Source organism: Propithecus coquereli, unplaced genomic scaffold (genome assembly GCF_000956105.1).
Source record: "Propithecus coquereli isolate 6110/MARCELLA unplaced genomic scaffold, Pcoq_1.0 Scaffold1, whole genome shotgun sequence".
In the NCBI taxonomy this organism is placed as follows: domain Eukaryota; kingdom Metazoa; phylum Chordata; class Mammalia; order Primates; family Indriidae; genus Propithecus; species Propithecus coquereli.
Genome location: NW_012133857.1, coordinates 11,359,602 through 11,376,417, shown reverse-complemented (window position 1 = coordinate 11,376,417; position 16,816 = coordinate 11,359,602). Strand labels below are relative to the sequence as shown.

Genomic DNA, 16,816 nt, shown 5'->3' with positions numbered 1-16,816 from the left:
GGTTCAACCGAGGGGAGTGGTAGGTGTGCAAAGGGCCTGGGGAGGGCCCCTGAGCGTGGAGATGCTGTCTTGGACCTCTTGGCCCTGCTGCCTCACTGCATGTACTCCTGGATGGAACAGCTGCCCCCAAGCACCCCTGTGTCACAAACACGCACACACATTCACACTCACGCAGGGCCTCCCAGAGTTAGGGGCTTGGTCGCGGTAGAGAGAAGAGGCAAGACAAGTGAGATTGAAGACTGAGGAAGTTGCTTTCACTTCCAATGAGTTTATTTTTCAGAGTCCAGAAGCCTGAGTCATGGTAGGGCAGACACTAAGACTCTGGCCTGGGTATAAGATTCTGAAAAAATTCCCTGATTCTCTCGCCAATTTTCTCAAGCTTTCTCTGGATGAATCCACCCAGCCCGGCAGCTCTCTTGGTCTCCTGCAGCTGTGTACCAGGAAGAAACATATTCCTTGTGGGAGCTGTACCCAGAGTCAATCCAAGATCCCTCCCCACCTGGACCCCCTTCCTAGCCCACCCCAGGAGCCTTGAGGCCCCGTTTCACCCTCTGGCTGTGACCTTTGAAGCATGTGGTTGAATCCCTACACCCATAAAAAGATGAGAAAACTGAGGCCCAGAGGTGGCAAGGGGTTCCCCAGGGTCACACGTCCCACCCCAGCAAAGCCGAGTTGGGAATACAGGGCTAAGAGCTCATAATGGTAAGTCAGTGACTCTCAAACTTTAGTAGGGGTCAGAATTCCCTGGAGAACTCATCAAGATACAAATTGTTGGGCCCCACCCAGTGTCGGATTCAGTAGGTTTTAGCGGGGCCTGAGAATTTGCATTTCAACAAGTTCCCAGGTAAGGACCACACTTTGAGAACCACTGCTCTAAGGGATTCCGGAGCCAGGCCTGGAGATGGGGTTCAGGTTGAAGGAAGAGCCCAAGGTAGAAGGGGCTTTCTCTGCCCTGGATGGGGTGGTAGTTGGTCCTTAGGATGATCCACACTCCACGCTCCTATCTGCCCTGCATCCCAGAACAGCCCACTCACCTCATTACACCTGATATCGAAGAAGCCCCTGACCTGGTCCAGGGTGACTGTCCCCACACACTGCTTCACCAGCTGGGAAGGGGAAGCTTGAGGTCAAACTGAACCCATTTGCCATAACCTCCCAGCCCCACCCCATTGGCTGGTATGTACCCCAGGGACCCCTTGTTCAGCTCCCCTGGGAGGCACCCACTAGCATCCCCAGACCCCAGCCTCACCCCATTCTCCTTGAAGTCACACTGCTCTGGTGGCCGCTGTGTTGTTCTGGGGCACACTGTCTCCTTCACCGTGAAGCGCACAGGCTTTGGGATGTCTGGCTCCCCATCCTAATCGGGGAGAAAAGGGGAGACCAGGCTCAGGCCCATTCTTGCCTTCTCTGATTTGTCTCTCCGAACCTCCACCAAGGAAGCAGGCTTTCAACAGCACCTACTGTGTGCTGGGCATTGGGCTTGGTGCTGGGGTACAGAGGGGAGGAGGATGGAGCCCATTCCTGCCCTCCCCAAACATGAAGTGAGTAGGAGCGGACTTCAGACGAGCTCTAGTGAGGAGCACCTCCCACTCAGGGTGGGAGTGAGGGAAATCAGGGGGCTTCCTGGAGGACAAGACATGTCCACTGGAACCTCAGGTCTGGGCAGAGCCCTTCCCTGTTGTGCAGCAACAGGGTACAGAAAAGACTTAAAGCAAGGGAAGTCACTCCCTAGAGCCAATGACCCCACCTTGGTCCCTGGAACTCCCGGAAGTCCCTGCAGCCTGCCTGGGCTGGGAGTGGGGGCACTTCTGTCACAGCAGGGAATTCTAAGGAGGAAGCTCTTATGCTGGGAGGGGACACAGCTCTGGGAAAGCTCCCTGGAAAATGTGGGACCACACGTAAATGGGCAGTTGCCTTCCTTTGCAATAGGAGCAAAGGGAGTCACAATGTGGCCGAGCCTGGCCAGAGCAGCCCACCCCCCAGCTCACCCTCCCGGACTGCGGGTCCAGGTCCAGGAGGCGGTAGAGGTTGGCATCTGAGGATCGCTGGTTGAGGCCATCCACTGCACGAAGCACGGCCTCCTGGTAGCTGAGGTACTGGGCGGTGGCCAGAGGCATCACCAGGCCCAGCAGCAGCAGCACCAGTGACCATCGCCCCAGGGAAGAGCCATCCTTGCGGGTCTCCATGGTCCCCAAGTCTGTCTCTTCGCAGCCCTCAGGAGCCTCCTTTATGCCCAGCTGGAGCCTGATGCAAAGGCCCAGCCGGGGGCCTTCCTGACCCAGCCCATGGCTGGCTGCCTGCCAGGGTGTAAGCCGGGGCTTGCCTCAGCCCTGCTGTTGCTTCACAGGACTTGCTGGGCAGTGAGTGAGGTCTGCCTGTGTGCAAGGTGAGGAAATGGTTTCTCCATCTCCCTGACATACCTCCCAGACCCCACAGGGGATTGTCATAGCCAGAGTTGCTCAAGAGGGTTGAGTCCTACAAGAGAGGAAGAGAGCCAGGTGTATATCTTACATCCTTCTGCTGCTCAAGAATCAGGGTGATGGACTTAGTGTTCACTGCTAAATCCCCAGCTCCAGGCACTGCCTGTCACTCTGTGGGCACTCAGTTAACATCTGATGAATGAATAACAGTAGCCACCCCCTACCTAGAGACTCACCCAGCCAAGGGAGATGTTGCCCCTTCAGCCAAGGCCATACCACCCCATTCTCTGGACCCAGCCCTCAGCTAGTTCAGGGGCTCTGTTCCATCTATCCTCCTCTTCTGGGTCTTTCTCCGCTGTCTTTCTCCGTTTAGAAATGGCCCCATCCCCTCCAGATGTGGCCTTCTGCCCTGGCTTCTCCCCAGCCAAGTCTGAGGAAAGGCCATCTACACTTTCTCACTTCCTTCACGCTCAAGGCCACTGCAGGCTCGACAGCCCTCCCTGGGTCCAGTGGCCACCTCAGGCCTATCTTTATTGACACAGATACTGGTGACCCTTTCCTTCCTGCCCCAGTCTCCCCTGATGCCACTCTCCTGCTTTCCCTTCTACCTCCCTGGTGGCTCCTTCTTGGTCTCCCCCAAGGGCTGACCTCTTAATGTAGAGGGCTTGTGGAGGTGCCTCCTGGGTTGCTTCTCTTCCTAATCCTCAGGTCTCCCTGGAGACATCCCCTCCCAGGACACCTTTCATAATGGACAGGCACCACCTGGTCTGTATCTCTGAGTTCAAGACTCTCATGAACACCCCCGGTTGTCCGTACCAGGCCCCTCACCTGCTGCTCTGCTGAGTGCCTCTGCTGAGCCTGAGCTGAAAGCCTGGGGAGCACCCCACCTGCTCCTTCCTCCTCCTGAGGACTCTCCCCTTGACCTCCTCCTCTACCCTTGCCCTGGTTCCTGCCACCATCTTCTCTCCCATGGAGTGCTGCCCCAACCTCCAGACTCTACCTTCTCTAGGTTTCAGGCTCCCCCAAGCCATGGTCCAACATCCACACCATTGTCCAGGACTCCTTCAAACCACCGGTTTGGCCATTTCACCCCTCTGCCTTCAGAAGCCCACACACCCCTGGCCTGGCATCAGGGCCTGCAGCCTTGTTGCTCCCCGTTGCCCTCACACAGCCCTGCACACCCCAAGCGCCAGGCCCCCACCTATGCCCCAGTCACTTAGGCTCATCTGAGCCTCCTGCTCTTTCTCCCAACTCTGCACCTGATCCCTCCATTTAGCACACCCTTTCCCCTGTGAAGCTTTCCCTGACCTCCAACCAGACAGGCAATCTCCTCCTCTTTGCTCCCAGAGCCTCCAGGAATTCTCCCCTGCTTTGACCGCAAGTGACTCCCTGTCCAGTGCTCCAGCTGAGACACCAAGCTGGGGTGGCTGGTGCTGGGAGAGGGAGAGCACAGCTGGGAGAGAAAATGGACCAATGGGACAGAGGGGTCCAGAGGCCATGAGGCAAATTCTGGTCCCAGCTCCTCTGTGGACTGGCCGTGTGGCCATGAGGCCTGGAGTACTTCTTGGCCTCAGCTGGCCTGTAGGTCACTTGGGACTTGAACAGTGCTCCTTGGAAGGTGGCAGCCTAGATGAAGGCTGCTGGCTGCACACTTGGCCTTGGGAGAAGGAAGGAGAAGTGGGCTTCTGTGCAATCCAGTTTCACAGTCCAGGTGTTACTCCAGTGGCCTCTTGGTCAAGCAGGGCTTGCACATTCTAGCAATTGGGGAAAGGGCCACCCAGGGACATCAGGCCTCTCAGGGCTCTCCTGGCTCCTTTCCTACTGGCTTCGGGATCTCCAGGAAGCCAAACTGGGAGAGAAGCAGACGTCAGTGTTAGTCCTTAGATTGGGGCATAAGACCTGCCCAGTCCTGTGTTCCTCTAGGTTAGATCCAGCACACTCAGAGCCCCTTCCCCACTGCCCCAAGGGGACATTTACCTCGGCCAGTGCGAGACACTCCTCCCATGTGAAACCAGCCAGAGCCCAAGTGGTCAGTACATGTGAGTTGTTGTTTTTGTTGTTACTAATGTGACCTGTTGGGTTAATACTTCAGAAGTAAACACGGTGCCCAGGAGATAAAAAAACTGGGGTGATTCAGGTCATGAGGGACTCAGAATCCTGTAAAATGAGGGTCTTACACAAGATGATCCGCACGGGTCCTTCATTTGCATTTTTATAGGACCAACCCAAAACAAATGAGGCTCTAATGGTGGGACTCTAAGTTTTAAGTGAAATATTTTATTACAGAATCTCAAATTGGGCTGGGCGCGGTGGCTCACGCCAGTAATCCTAGCACTCTGGGAGGCCAAGGCGGGTGGATTGTTTGAGCTCAGGAGTTCAAAACCAGCCTGAGCAAGAGCATGACCCCGTCTCTACTAAAAATAGAAAGAAATTAACCAGACAACTAAAAATATATAGAAAAAATTAGCCAGGCATGGTGGTGCATGCCTGTAGTCCCAGCTACTCGGGAGGCTGAGGCAGTAGGATTGCTTGAGCCCAGGAGTGTGAGGTTGCTGTGAGCTAGGCTGACGCCACGGCACTCACTCTAGCCCGAGCAAAAGAGTGAGACTCTGTGTCAAAAAAAAAAAAAAAAAGAATCTCAAATTGTACTGCTAGTGAGGGGGATAGGTAAAGGGTCCTAAGTCCAACCACTGCAAGAATCTCACTATGCCACACTGGTAAGTGGACATGTAGGTCACATGCCCATGTGAATCCTCCACGAAGAAGAGGGAAGCAATCCAAGGTAAGACATTCCAACTTGCTCATTTGTTAGTTTTTGTTCTTGGGCATGTTAACCTTCCTTTTCCTCACTTTGCCATAAAATGGGGTCATTGAGGTGTACCTGGAGAGCTATGAGGACTGCAGCAGCAGTAAGTGTGCATGCAACGCCTGACACATAGCACACATACACAAACTACCTGAGCAGACAGCCCATCCCTCCAGTGGGCTCCAGTGGACTTCCAACTCTGCAAAGCAGCTAAGCAAGGGTGGTGCAGCAGCATGGCCATGGCAGCACAGATGGCTCAACTTTTACTTCTGGCAAGTCATACCTGAACCTCAGTTTTCTTGTGCCAAAATTGGGAAAGTAACCACAACTGTGCTGGGCAGCAATGCATTGGAGTCAGATGTACATTCAGAGACAGAAGTCCTGCACTCCCAGGGCATTTTAGCGAGTGAGATCAGGGTTGGGTCTCCTTACTCTGCAATGACCTTAGCCCAGCTGTCCCCCAGCAGATACATACGCACACAGGAAAGCTGGGGAACTCTTGCCCCCTCTCCTTACCAATAAAATCTCCCACTGCCCCAGGCCCCTGTCACATTTTTCTCAGAGTCAGCCTCTCCAGGAAGTTGGCCCAATGGCACCCCTACCTGGCATCCTCTGAGATGCACCCCCCACCAACACCAGGCTGGGAGACAGCTCGCCAACCCCGCCTTCAGTCTCAGGCTGTGTTATCCTGAGGCTAGTTAATCCTTAGGATAGGACCACAGGTCTTCTCAGACAAGAGTCATGGAGGCCTGGGTCCCCCTCAGGCTGGGACTCCCTGATTATCCCTTTTGTCTCAGCTCACAATAGTGGGGCTATACCTCCTCCCCAGGCCGAGGGCTTCCCAAGAGTGACAATCTTGTCTGTCCCTCAGACAGGGACTCCCAAGGGCAAGACTCTGCATTCCCTTCAGCTCACAGACTCCCTAGGGGACAGGACCCCTTTCCTCTTTGGCCCCCTCTCAGGACCTGGCACTGGGCTCTGCCCTCAGAAGTGTCCAGATGGGTGAGGGCGGCTGCCAGCAGGTCCACAGCCAAGTATAGGAATCATTTGTGAAACGAAAAACTACCCAGCATGGGTGATGGGTAAATTCTGGCAAATATGCCCTTGTTTCCTGAACTGATTCCTAAGGAGGTGGCAGCTCTGTCCAGCCATAAGGGAAAGATCTGGATATTGGCCAGATGCTCCGACTCACAGGCCCCCTCTGTCTTCTGTTGAGTAGGGGTGGAGGAATGTGAAACCACAGCTTATTGTCTTCTGGTAAAGGCCAAGGTGGCTGTAGATCATCATACCCTGTCCTGTCCAGGAATCCCCACCCAGGGCCAGGGGCCCATTGCATGATCCAGGTTTCCCAACTCTGCATTTACTACCAATGAGGGGGAAAAGACCTCATGCTTCTTGCTAGGTGGCCTTGCCCTGAGCCCTTCCCCCTTTCCAGCTCTCCCCTTGTCAGCGTTCCAAAAACCCCACACAGCTCCAGCACTTCTGTGCCTCCAAGTGGCCAGAGTTGGTGTGCCAGGCTGTCTGCTGCTCACGTTGTGCTTATGACCTCAGACTCACTCTCCTGGACTCTGCCTCCTCCTTTGACTCCCCGCTACCCCTAGCCCTTTCACCTCGCTGTTCCCTGCTCATCAGACCTTGCTCATTTCTGCTGTAATGCGTTGGCCAGTACTGTAGCCATAAGCACATGTGGCCATGTAAATTTTAATTCAAATTAATTAAACTTAAATAAAATTGAAAATCAGTTCCTCTGTCACACTAGACCCATTTCAAGAGCTCAATAGTCACACGTGACATCTAAGATATAAAACATCTCCATCATTCCAGAAAATTCTACTGGACAATGCTGAGTTAGAGAAAAAAGTGTGGCCAAAAGTGGCGGGGGACTGGGAGGAGGGAGGATCCTCATGACTCCCTTGGTGGTTAGGGCCAGCTGTGTCCTGTGGCATGCTGTCTTCCTACAAACGTTTCAGAACCACCCACTTGACAACTCCGGAGGAAAGGGTTGCTGTGTGGGAAAGAGCAGTGATTGGTGGGCCAACCCTTGGTAGGGAGCAGACTAGGGAAGGCCTCTGATGTCAGGCCTATAGGGAAGCAGCTCTGTGGGGTGCACAGTAGGCCCTCCCTGGGTGGGGTTTCATTATGGGAGCATCACTCTGCCTGCCATGAGGATGGGGTTCAGTTTCTTGGAGCCCCAGAATCATGGCTTGTGGGGATCCACTCATGATGTCTTCTAACTCCCAGTACAGGATCCATGTTCCCCAAGATGAGCAGGGAACACATGTTCCCCTTGCCTTGTAGATGTGGTCAGGAGTCTGCAGCCAGGTGTTGTGAGGTTCTAAGAGCCTTGGAGGCCAGGCCTCTCTGGGTGCCATTTCTGAGCTGGGGATGTGCAGCAGGAATTACCCCCACTCCATCCTGAGGGCACAGAGTGTATCAGGGGCCACCTGGATATTCCAGTCCTCTCTATTTCTAGATGCAGATTCTAAGGCCCTGAATGGGAAGAGACCTGAGCCAAGGTCTCTGAATGAGTTCCGGGCAGGTGCCCAGCCATTTCTGATGCTATTCATGGAGGGTGCAACTTCAGCAATTGTCCTTTCCAGGACCTGCATCCCAGGGGCTGCACATGTGAAAAAGGCTTAGAATTTGTTAAGAATTAGGCCAACATAGAGCAACAGAAACAAGCAACTGCCCAAGAGGCTGCTGCTAAAAGAATGTCCCAACATCAGGACATCCGTTTCCCTTCCCTCAAGAAGGGCTGCAGGAGAGGGAGGCTGGCTTGATCAGAGCTGAGGAAGGGGATGAGAGCCCCCCCAAGTAGACCTGGATAAGGCAATTGGGAAGGGTGTACCCTAAATGCAGGGCTTTGGTTTTGCCAAATGGGGCTGAATTAGGACTGTTGAGGAAAGGCTGGGATGCAAAGAGATCTGACATCTACATTAGGGTCAGCTCCAAACAAACACAGAAAGGCATACACGGGAACCCCGACACTGGCTTATGGAGTAGGAGAGCAGGCTTCTGTCCCATGGCACTGCCCCCAGCTCCAGGCATTGAGCTCTGGCAGAACTGGCCAAAGAGGAGCATGTCCAGGGGAGGCAGCCAGGGTGGGAGAAGGGTACAGTTGGGCCTATCCAGGACAATTGAAGGGCCTAGGTGGGCAGCCCTAGGAGAGGAGACAGCCCCCTGACCAGCCTCCTGCTCCTCAAGCCCTCCCACCAGGGAGTCCCCCAGGGCAATGTGACTGTAGTCAGGACAAACTCCTGTCCATTGCTAGTGGCTGCAGGGATTAGGAAATAGATGCCAGCCCCCAGTTTCACTATTTTTTCATGTAATGGCTTTATTAAGATACAGTTCACATACCATACAGTTCACCCATTTAAAGTATACAATTCAATAGTTTTTAGTATATTCACAGAGTTTTGCAACTTTTACCACAGTTGATTTTAGAACATTTTCATCACCCAAAAAAGAACACCTTTCCCAACCCCAACAGTCACTCCCCATTTCCCCCTAAGCCCCAGCCCCAGCCCTAGGCAACCACTAATCTACTTTCTGTCTCTATGGATTTGCTGAATCTGGACATTTCACATAAATAGAATCATACAATATTTGGTCCTTTGCGACTGGCTTCTTCCACTTTGCATGACATTTTCAAGGTTCATCCATGACGTGACATTTATTGATACTTTATTTCTTTTATAGCCAAATAATATTCTATGTACACCACATTTTGTTTATTCATTCATCAATGAATGCACATTCAAGTTGTTTCCACTTTTTGGTTATTATGAATCATTCTAATCAACTCCATGCTTGCTGGGGGCAGTGTGGGAGTAGAACCCCTGCAGGCCACATCTCCAGCTCAGAACCCCAGGAGCAAAGTTTAGCCCTCTAGCCAGGCATTCAAGGTTGTCCATTATCAGCCAACCTCTCCACCCTCCTCACTCCCTGTTCCGCCCACCTGCAAACAAAAGCCTTAAACTTCCAAATACACCATAGTGGCTTCTTCCTCTAAACCTTGCCTCTTCTCTGGCCCCTCCGGGGTGTCCTGGATGCCCCCAGTCCATCTCTTAAGGTCAGGCCAAATCCCACCTCTTCCCTAACTGCCCCCAGCCCAAAGAGAAATCTTCCAGTCTCTCCCTGAGGCCCTGAAGTACACACACTGCCCCTGGCCAGTCTCACCAATGACCAGTGACCCTTTGTCCTTTCCCCCAAAGTCAAGGGAGAAAAACAAGATAATTAGAGTAGAAAATAATTAATTGTACACTTAAAAATGGTTAAGATGGTAAATTTTATGTGTATTTTACCACAATAAAAAAATGAAAAAAATCAACAGTACACATAGTTACTGGTAATCCTGAAACACTCCCTGTGTTTTCCTGGGTCTGTGCCTTTGCCTTTGCTGAGCCTTCTGCCTGGAGTGCCCTGGCCATCCTTCCAGGCCCTATTTGGTTGCCCCTGCTTCCCTAGATCCCTTGGAGGGTCCCCTGCTAGACTCTCAGACTGCAACCGTGGTGATGTGGGGGATGCCTTCCCTTCCTCCAGCATGCGGCTTTCCAGGTCACAAAGCAAGGTCCTGCGTCTAAAGAAAAAAAAAATGTGGCTAGTACAACAGGAACTGATTTCCCTGTTTTTTATTTTTTAATTTTTTTTTGAGGCAGAGTCTCGCTCTGTTGCCCAGGCTAGAGTACCATGGTGTCATCCTAGCTCACAGCAACTTCAAACTCCTGGGCTCAATTGATCCTCCTGCCTCAGCCTCCCGAGTAGCTGGGACTACAGGCTCTCACCACATCACCCGGCTAATTTTTCTATTTTTAGTAGAGACAGGGTCTCACTCTTGCTCAGGCTGGTCTCAAACTCCTGACCTCAAGCAATTCTCCTGCTTTGGCTTTCCAGAGTGCTAGAATTATAGGCGTGAGCCACCGCCCCAGCCTGATTTCTTAATTTAATTTAATTTTCATTAATTTAAGTTTAAATAGCCACATAAAGGACAATGCTGGAGATACTTTTTTCCTTAGCCTCCTTGCAAAATTTGTCTCCCCCTTCACAGCTCCAAATTCAAAGGTGTTTATGGCAAAAGGGTGGCCTTTGACAACCCAAGAAATGTTAGCTATTGCCCACTTGGTTTAGGGCCAAAAGGAATCTCTCAAGTCTCGCAGAAGCTGGCTGATGTCATGTCCACACCAACTTGAGAGGGACCAAAACTCTCAAAGGGAGGCTCTCCCCCAGGACCATGTCTGGCTCATAAGCACTGCCTGACCTCCACTCCACCCCTCACAGTGCAGGACCATCGCCGCTTCCAGATCTCCTTTCCTTGCCAATCTCCTTTCATCCACGGAACATCCTTCGGGACAGGCAGGGAGGGCTGTGGTGCTACTGCCTTTTCACAGATGAGTAAACTGAGGCTTACCCAGAGCAGGACAAAGCAACTTGCCCAAGTCACCAAGCTGCCTAAAGACAGACATGAGGCTGAGGCCCAGGTCATCTGACTCCTATGGCTTCCCCCATCCTCTCCTGGCTTCAGCTAACCACAGATGATGGGAAAAGGGCAGCCTTTGCAAAGGGCAAGCTCTGACACTTACCATAAACCCAGAAATTGCACTCCTGTGTGTTTACCCTCAAGAAATGAAAGTATACTATCACATGGGGAATTTAAAAAAAAATAAAATGAAAAAAAAGAAATGAAAGCATACCTCCACACAAAAACTTGTATAAGAATGTGCATAGACGCCAGGTGCAGTGGCTTATGTCTGTAATCCTAGCACTCTGGGAGGCTGAGGCTGAAGGATCACTTGAGGTCAGGAGTTTGAGATCAGCCTAAACAAGAGTGAGACCCCATCTCTACCAAAAATAGAAAAAAATTAGCTGGGATGGTGGCACGCACCTATAGTCCCCACTACTTGGGAGGTTAAGGCAGATGATCACTTGAACCTAGGAGTTTGAGACCAGCCTGGGCAACTTAAGGAGACCGTATGTTTTTTATCTCTTAAAAAATTTTTAAAAAAGGCTGGGTGCAGTGGCTCACACCTGTAATCCTAGCACTCCAGGAGGCCAAGGCAGGGGGATCGCTTGAGCTCAGGAGTTTGAGACCAGCCTCAGCAAGAATGAGATCCCGTTTCTACTAAAAATAGAAAAAATTAGCCAGGTGTGGTGACACACGCCTGTAGACCCAGCTCCTCGGGAGGCTGAGGCAGGAGGATCACTTGACTCCAGGAGTTTGAGGTTGCTGTGAGCTAGGCTGACGCCATGGCACTCTGGCCTGGGTAACAGAGTGAGACAAGAAAGAAAGAAAGAAAGAAAGAGAGAGAGAGAGAGAAAGAAAGAGAGAGAGAAAAAGAGAGAGAGAGAAAGAGAGAGAGAAAGAAAGAGAGAGAGAAAAAGAGAGAGACAGAAAGAGAGAGAAAGAGAGAGATAAAGAGAGAGAAAGAAAGAGAGAGACAGAGAGAGAGAGAGAAAGAAAGAAAGAGAGAGAGAAAAGGTAAGCACTGGTAATGTGTGGGGATGTCCTTCCAGGAAAGAGCCTTGTTCCCTCTACCCCACTCTCCTCCACAGCAGAGCCTCTGAAGATGATAGAAAGGTTTGATGGTGAGGAAGAGGAGAAGCCCTGCGTCATCCCCCTCCCTACCCACTGAGGGAGGCTCTGAGTGTGCAAGGGGAAGGGAGGCCCAGGCTGTGCTCAGGAGACCGCCAACCCAGGGCAAGACCCTTCCCTTCTATGCATTTCCATTTCCTCCTCTGTGAAATGAACATGGGGGTTAAGTGGGTACTTCTTAAAGTGGGTACTTCTTAGAGTGTGTTCCATTGGATCAGTGGTCATGCAAGATTCTCTGTGAAAGTGTTCCTCATACAAGGAAGTATGTAAACCATCTTTTGCTATTTCTTGAAGACTTACAATACACAAGTTGTTAAGGCACTGAGGAATGCTACGGAAAAGGAACCTGTTTCACTCTGATTAACCCTGATTTCCTCAAATCTGCCCTGTTTTACAAAGAACATGTAAATGTCCCAGAAGGCCTGGGGCATGCCTTGGGGTCTGGATCTTAGGCTCAGAGGACTGGAATGGGCCCAGCTCCAACTCCCTCTGGGGAAGGCACTGCTCAGGGGTACAAAGGGATAGGTCCCAAAAACCATGACCGCAGCCCCCCCAGCCCCTACACCCTTCCGCCTTGCATAATGTGGGCATTTGTCAACCAGCCATCAGCAGGATGGAGTAAGAGGCTCTAACTCAACCAGAAGAGGAGGGAGCCCTAGGAACAACTCACCTATCAGAAGTCCAACGATTGAGAAAGGCCAGGACAGGGCAATGACAGCACAGGTCCAGCTTGCTGACCTCCCATTCCTGCCAGCCCCAGCATCGCGTTTCCTCTCCTCTGAGTATATTCTGTGTGGGCACAGCACCCAGCACAAGCTGTAAGGAGGGCTCAGCTGCTACCTAGGACCTCTGACTTCCAGAGGGAGGACCCCAGGAAACCTCACAAGAAAATGAAGTCCTCACCCTATTCCAGAACCTATTGCCCCAGTGGCCTCCATTCACTGCCTACTGCCTCTGACCTAAGTCATCACCTCGGTCTGCCAGGCACCTCTCACTGCCCCCAGAATGTCCAGCGCTGGACACTCACTTGTGGTAGTGCACATGAGTGTAGGGTCACACACTCAATATTGTTACATTAGCACAAGGTTGGGGGAGATGGTGGGGATCAGCAATCCCTCGAATTTCTCCAGTACACTTTATTTCAAACTTCAAAAAAATATTTACACTACTTGCTTTGTTTTCTCTTGCTAACGTCTCTGTATGGTAGACTGACCAGGGGCCATTCCTCTCATTCCCTAGAGGGATAAAACAGACCAAGAGTGGTCAAGAGGCTGTCACGTAAGAAAAAGGGCTGGCTGAGACTAACAACACAAGTGTAGGGCTCCTGGCCCTGAGCAAGTCCCAGCTTGCAAGAAGCTCTAGAAACAGCCCCAGAAATTGGGGTGCATTTGGTTTCTCACACATGTGCTTAGCTTTCAGCCCGAGTCCCTCTATTACAACTGCCTTTTCTGTCAACAACTCTCAATTCCCTCCCTAAGAATAGTCTCCTGGGAAAAGAGCGCCCTCCTGTGGCCTTCCTGGGTGCTACATCAGTGCCCTCCGAAGGGAAGAGTGGGAGAAAAAGTCCTTAACCTTCTCGGAAAAGAAAAGGGACCCTAGGGATCTACCTCACTACCACAATCCATAAGTCTAGTCCATCTTCCATGAGCAAGAGGGGAGGAGGAATAATGGTTTCTCAGAGGCCCTTTCAAAATCCACTGCCTTCAGGATAACATTCAAATTCTTAGTCTTCATTCACTCCACAAACATATCTCTTTGTCCACGTAAGCAAGACTCTATGCTGTTGGTGAAACCAAGGGGCCACGATGCCCCAGAGGTGCTGCCAGCTCATCCAGGAAGCCCAAGGCTGTTCTCTCCCCCAAGCCTGATTCCCAGCCTCAAGGGGCCAATGGGCTCCCTCATCATGACCTCCCTACAGTACCTTTTGTTTGTTTGTTTGTTTTTTAAAGAGCAACTGGAGAGAGGGCGAAAATCTTGAGAGTGGTGTCCTGAAAACCAAACAAAGCCAATGTTTCTAGAAGGGAGTGGTCAAGTATGCAGTACTGTTAATGGGTGGCTGCTGGGCAAAATAAGGTCAAGACTGCAAATTGGTCACTGGATTCAGCAAAATGAAGGTCCCTGGAGAACTTGACAAAAGCCATTTCCACTCAGTGGGAAAGGTGAATGTCTGATTGGAGTGGGTTCAAGAGAAAATGGGAGGAGAGAAATTAGAGACAGCTTTTTTTAGGAGTTTTACTGCAAAGGGAAGGAACATAACCAGAGAGGAAAGTGGCATCAAGGGAAGGTTTTTTATTATTAATAACAAACATTTCACTGAAATATACCATTCACACAGAACAGACAACAGCCAGTGTGTAAGTTCAGTGAATTTCCACAAGGTGGAACAAACTCATGTAACCAGCACCCAGACTAAGAAACAGAATGTAACCAGTTCCCAAAAGTCCCCCTCATGGCCCCTTGCAATTACCACCCCCTGAAATGTAACCAGTACCCTAATTTCTTTTTCTTGTTTTTTTATTTGTTTGTTTGTTTTCAGAGTTAGGGTCTCACTCTTTTGCCCAGGCCGGAGTGCAGCGGCCCAATCACAGCTCACTGTAACCTCGAACTCTTGGGCTCAAGGGATCCTCCTGCTTCAGCCTCCCGAATAGCTGGGACTACAGGTGCCCACCACCATACCTAGCTAACTTTTAAAATTTTTTTGTAAAGAAGGGGTCTTCCTTTGTTGCCCAGGCTGGCTCCGAACTCCTGGTCTCAAGTGATCCTCCCACTTCAGTCTCCCAAAGTGCTGGGATTACAAATGTGAACCACAGAGCCTAGCCCATAACTTCTATCACCAAGTATTAAAAAGCAGGACTTCCCATTTTTAAAAAGTTTTATGTCCATGGACCCAGTGTGTCCTCTTTTGCATCTGGTTTCTTATGTTCAACATGGATTGTAAGACTCATCCATAGTATGGGTAGCACTTCTTGCCTTTTAATTGTTGTGTGAAAGAACTGCTTTTTATTTACCCATTCTGTTGCTGATGAGCATGGAGTTGTTTTCTGTTTGAGGCTAAAATGAATAATGAGGCTATAAACATTCATGTATGTGCCTTTCGGTGCACTTATTGACCATATCGTAGCTTCTGTGCCATCTTTTCCCTTCCCAGAGCCTTTCTGTGGCTGCTTCCTTGCCTACTCACATCTCCCACCTGCTCAACACCATTTCCGTGGTTGCCGATGACCTTCTTTCAGCCACCTTCAGTGACTCTCCTCAGTGTACCTCTGAACCACGATCTCAGCCACTCCCTGTTGTGGTTTCTTCCCCAGCCCCAGCTTCATGGTCCTCTCCTGCTACCTCCAGTCCTCAATGCTGGTACTCCCCAAATCCACTCTCCTAAAACTCCCTTTGCACACGCTCAATGGGCATTACCATCTTCATGCTAATTAGCCTCAAATCTCTCTCCTGAGTGCCAGCCCCAGACAATCCACAGGTACAAAACTGATCTCATCAAATTCCTCCAAAAACTGTGCTGCCAATTGTTGAAATACTACCATCTACCCAGATGCTTGAGTCATTGCCTAGGAATCATTCTAGACTCCTCCCTTCCCCCCTACCTCCCTACTATCTTAACTCTCGATTATCAAAATCCAATGAGACCTGTCTCCTTCATGGCTCCCAAGGTCATTCTCTTTTTCCTGTCTCTGAGGTTCCTGCCTTGGTGCAGGATCTCCCAGACTGTTGGGACAGCTCCCTCCTAGTTCCTCAGGCCTCCCCACTCTCCCCTACCAACCCACCCAGCAGCAAATCGGATCTTGTTATCACACACCCTCCACACCCTCCACTGTCCACAGGATGAGGCCAAGCCCTTCAGCAAACTCTAAGCCCTTCAAGAAGTGGTTCCCTCTCTCCCACTTGGGTCCCTCACAGCCACTCCCATGTGCCAATTCTAGAACTGACTAGAGCAACTCAGGAGTAGCTCCCAGAAAGTGCAGCATCCCTTCTTACCTCCTGGCTGCTGAAGGCTCTTTCCTCTCCTTAGCTTGACTTCTCACCCCACCTCCAAACTCCCCTTCTCCAGCAACCCACAAATTCTAGCTTTAGCAGCTTTAACCTTTAGGAGTCCTCCTCCATCTTCTCCAGCCTTCCCCTCATAGCACCCCCCCAACAGGTGCCCACCAGCCCTCCGCAAAGGGCAGCCATTATCATGGTGATGATTCTATTATTAAAGGATCTTTATGCTTAGACTCCCTGAGGGCAGGAATTGTGGCATTTTTATTTCAAGCACTGGGTTTGTTGTTCCACTAAGCACTGAATAAACAGTTGTTGGATGAATGAATGCAATAATCAGGATGTTGAGCCAAGTATTAAACTACACAAAACAGGAAAGAAATTTTCAGAGATATGACAGGGGAAATATTTGAAGGGGTGGGGGTGAGGGGGCACAGACCATGAATACCATGTGAACTGTAACTGCAGAGAGAGGCCTAAATAACCTGGGGTTTTTGGAGAGAGGGGGGTTCCCTCACTTGGGAGCAGAAAAGGAGATGAATCCTGAGAGGGAAGTACTTCACAGGGGTTGGTACCAAAGGTTTGGGGCTTCTGCCTGCCAGTCATGGCTTTTCTAATTATAGGTTGCAACTAATACGGGCACCCACGGATCCCGGGGTGGGTCCCACGGGGACCCACCATTGTAGCAGCTGCCACTGGTGCAGTGGCTATAAAAGTAAACGCAGTCACCTACAAAATGGGCATAATAATTCCTCTGTCATAGAGTTGTAAAGATTAAATGAATTAATACAGACAATCCACTTGGCACATAAGCACTATGTAAACTTTAGCTATTATTTTATTTACTAGTATTGCTCTCTAGGAGCTTCCAGTAGGGTAAGAAAGAGCGAAAAAGAAGGAAATTATTCTAAGAGCATACAATAAGAGCTAAGATGGAGGTGAACAAAGAATGCTGAAGCCATACACAAGCTGAAGCACAACAGAAGCCATATGGTAGGGTTCAAGTTCCGT

The 16,816-nt window shown here is 50.7% G+C and overlaps 1 protein-coding gene across 1 annotated transcript; it reads right to left on the bottom strand.

Moving 5' to 3' along the window:
• Positions 1-280: 280 nt before the first annotated feature.
• On the bottom strand, positions 281-2,204 carry CAMP (cathelicidin antimicrobial peptide). Its single transcript, XM_012651620.1, has 4 exons — positions 1,989-2,204; positions 1,250-1,357; positions 1,035-1,106; positions 281-430 (listed from the first exon to the last, which is right to left on the bottom strand). Exons 1-4 carry the CDS (start codon positions 2,184-2,186, stop codon positions 314-316), a joined length of 495 nt encoding a protein of 164 aa, XP_012507074.1. The 5' UTR covers positions 2,187-2,204; the 3' UTR covers positions 281-313.
• Positions 2,205-16,816: the final 14,612 nt, after the last annotated feature.

Coding starts and splice junctions, on each gene's coding strand:
- CAMP (XM_012651620.1), bottom strand. CDS start 2,186: ATGGAGACCCGCAAGGATGGCTCTTCCCTGGGGCGATGGTCACTGGTG. Junction 1,107..1,249: donor GTGACTTCAAGGAGAATGGG/GTGAGGCTGGGG, acceptor TCCCCTTCCCAG/CTGGTGAAGCAGTGTGTGGG. Junction 431..1,034: donor TCGATATCAGGTGTAATGAG/GTGAGTGGGCTG, acceptor CCTGGTACACAG/CTGCAGGAGACCAAGAGAGC.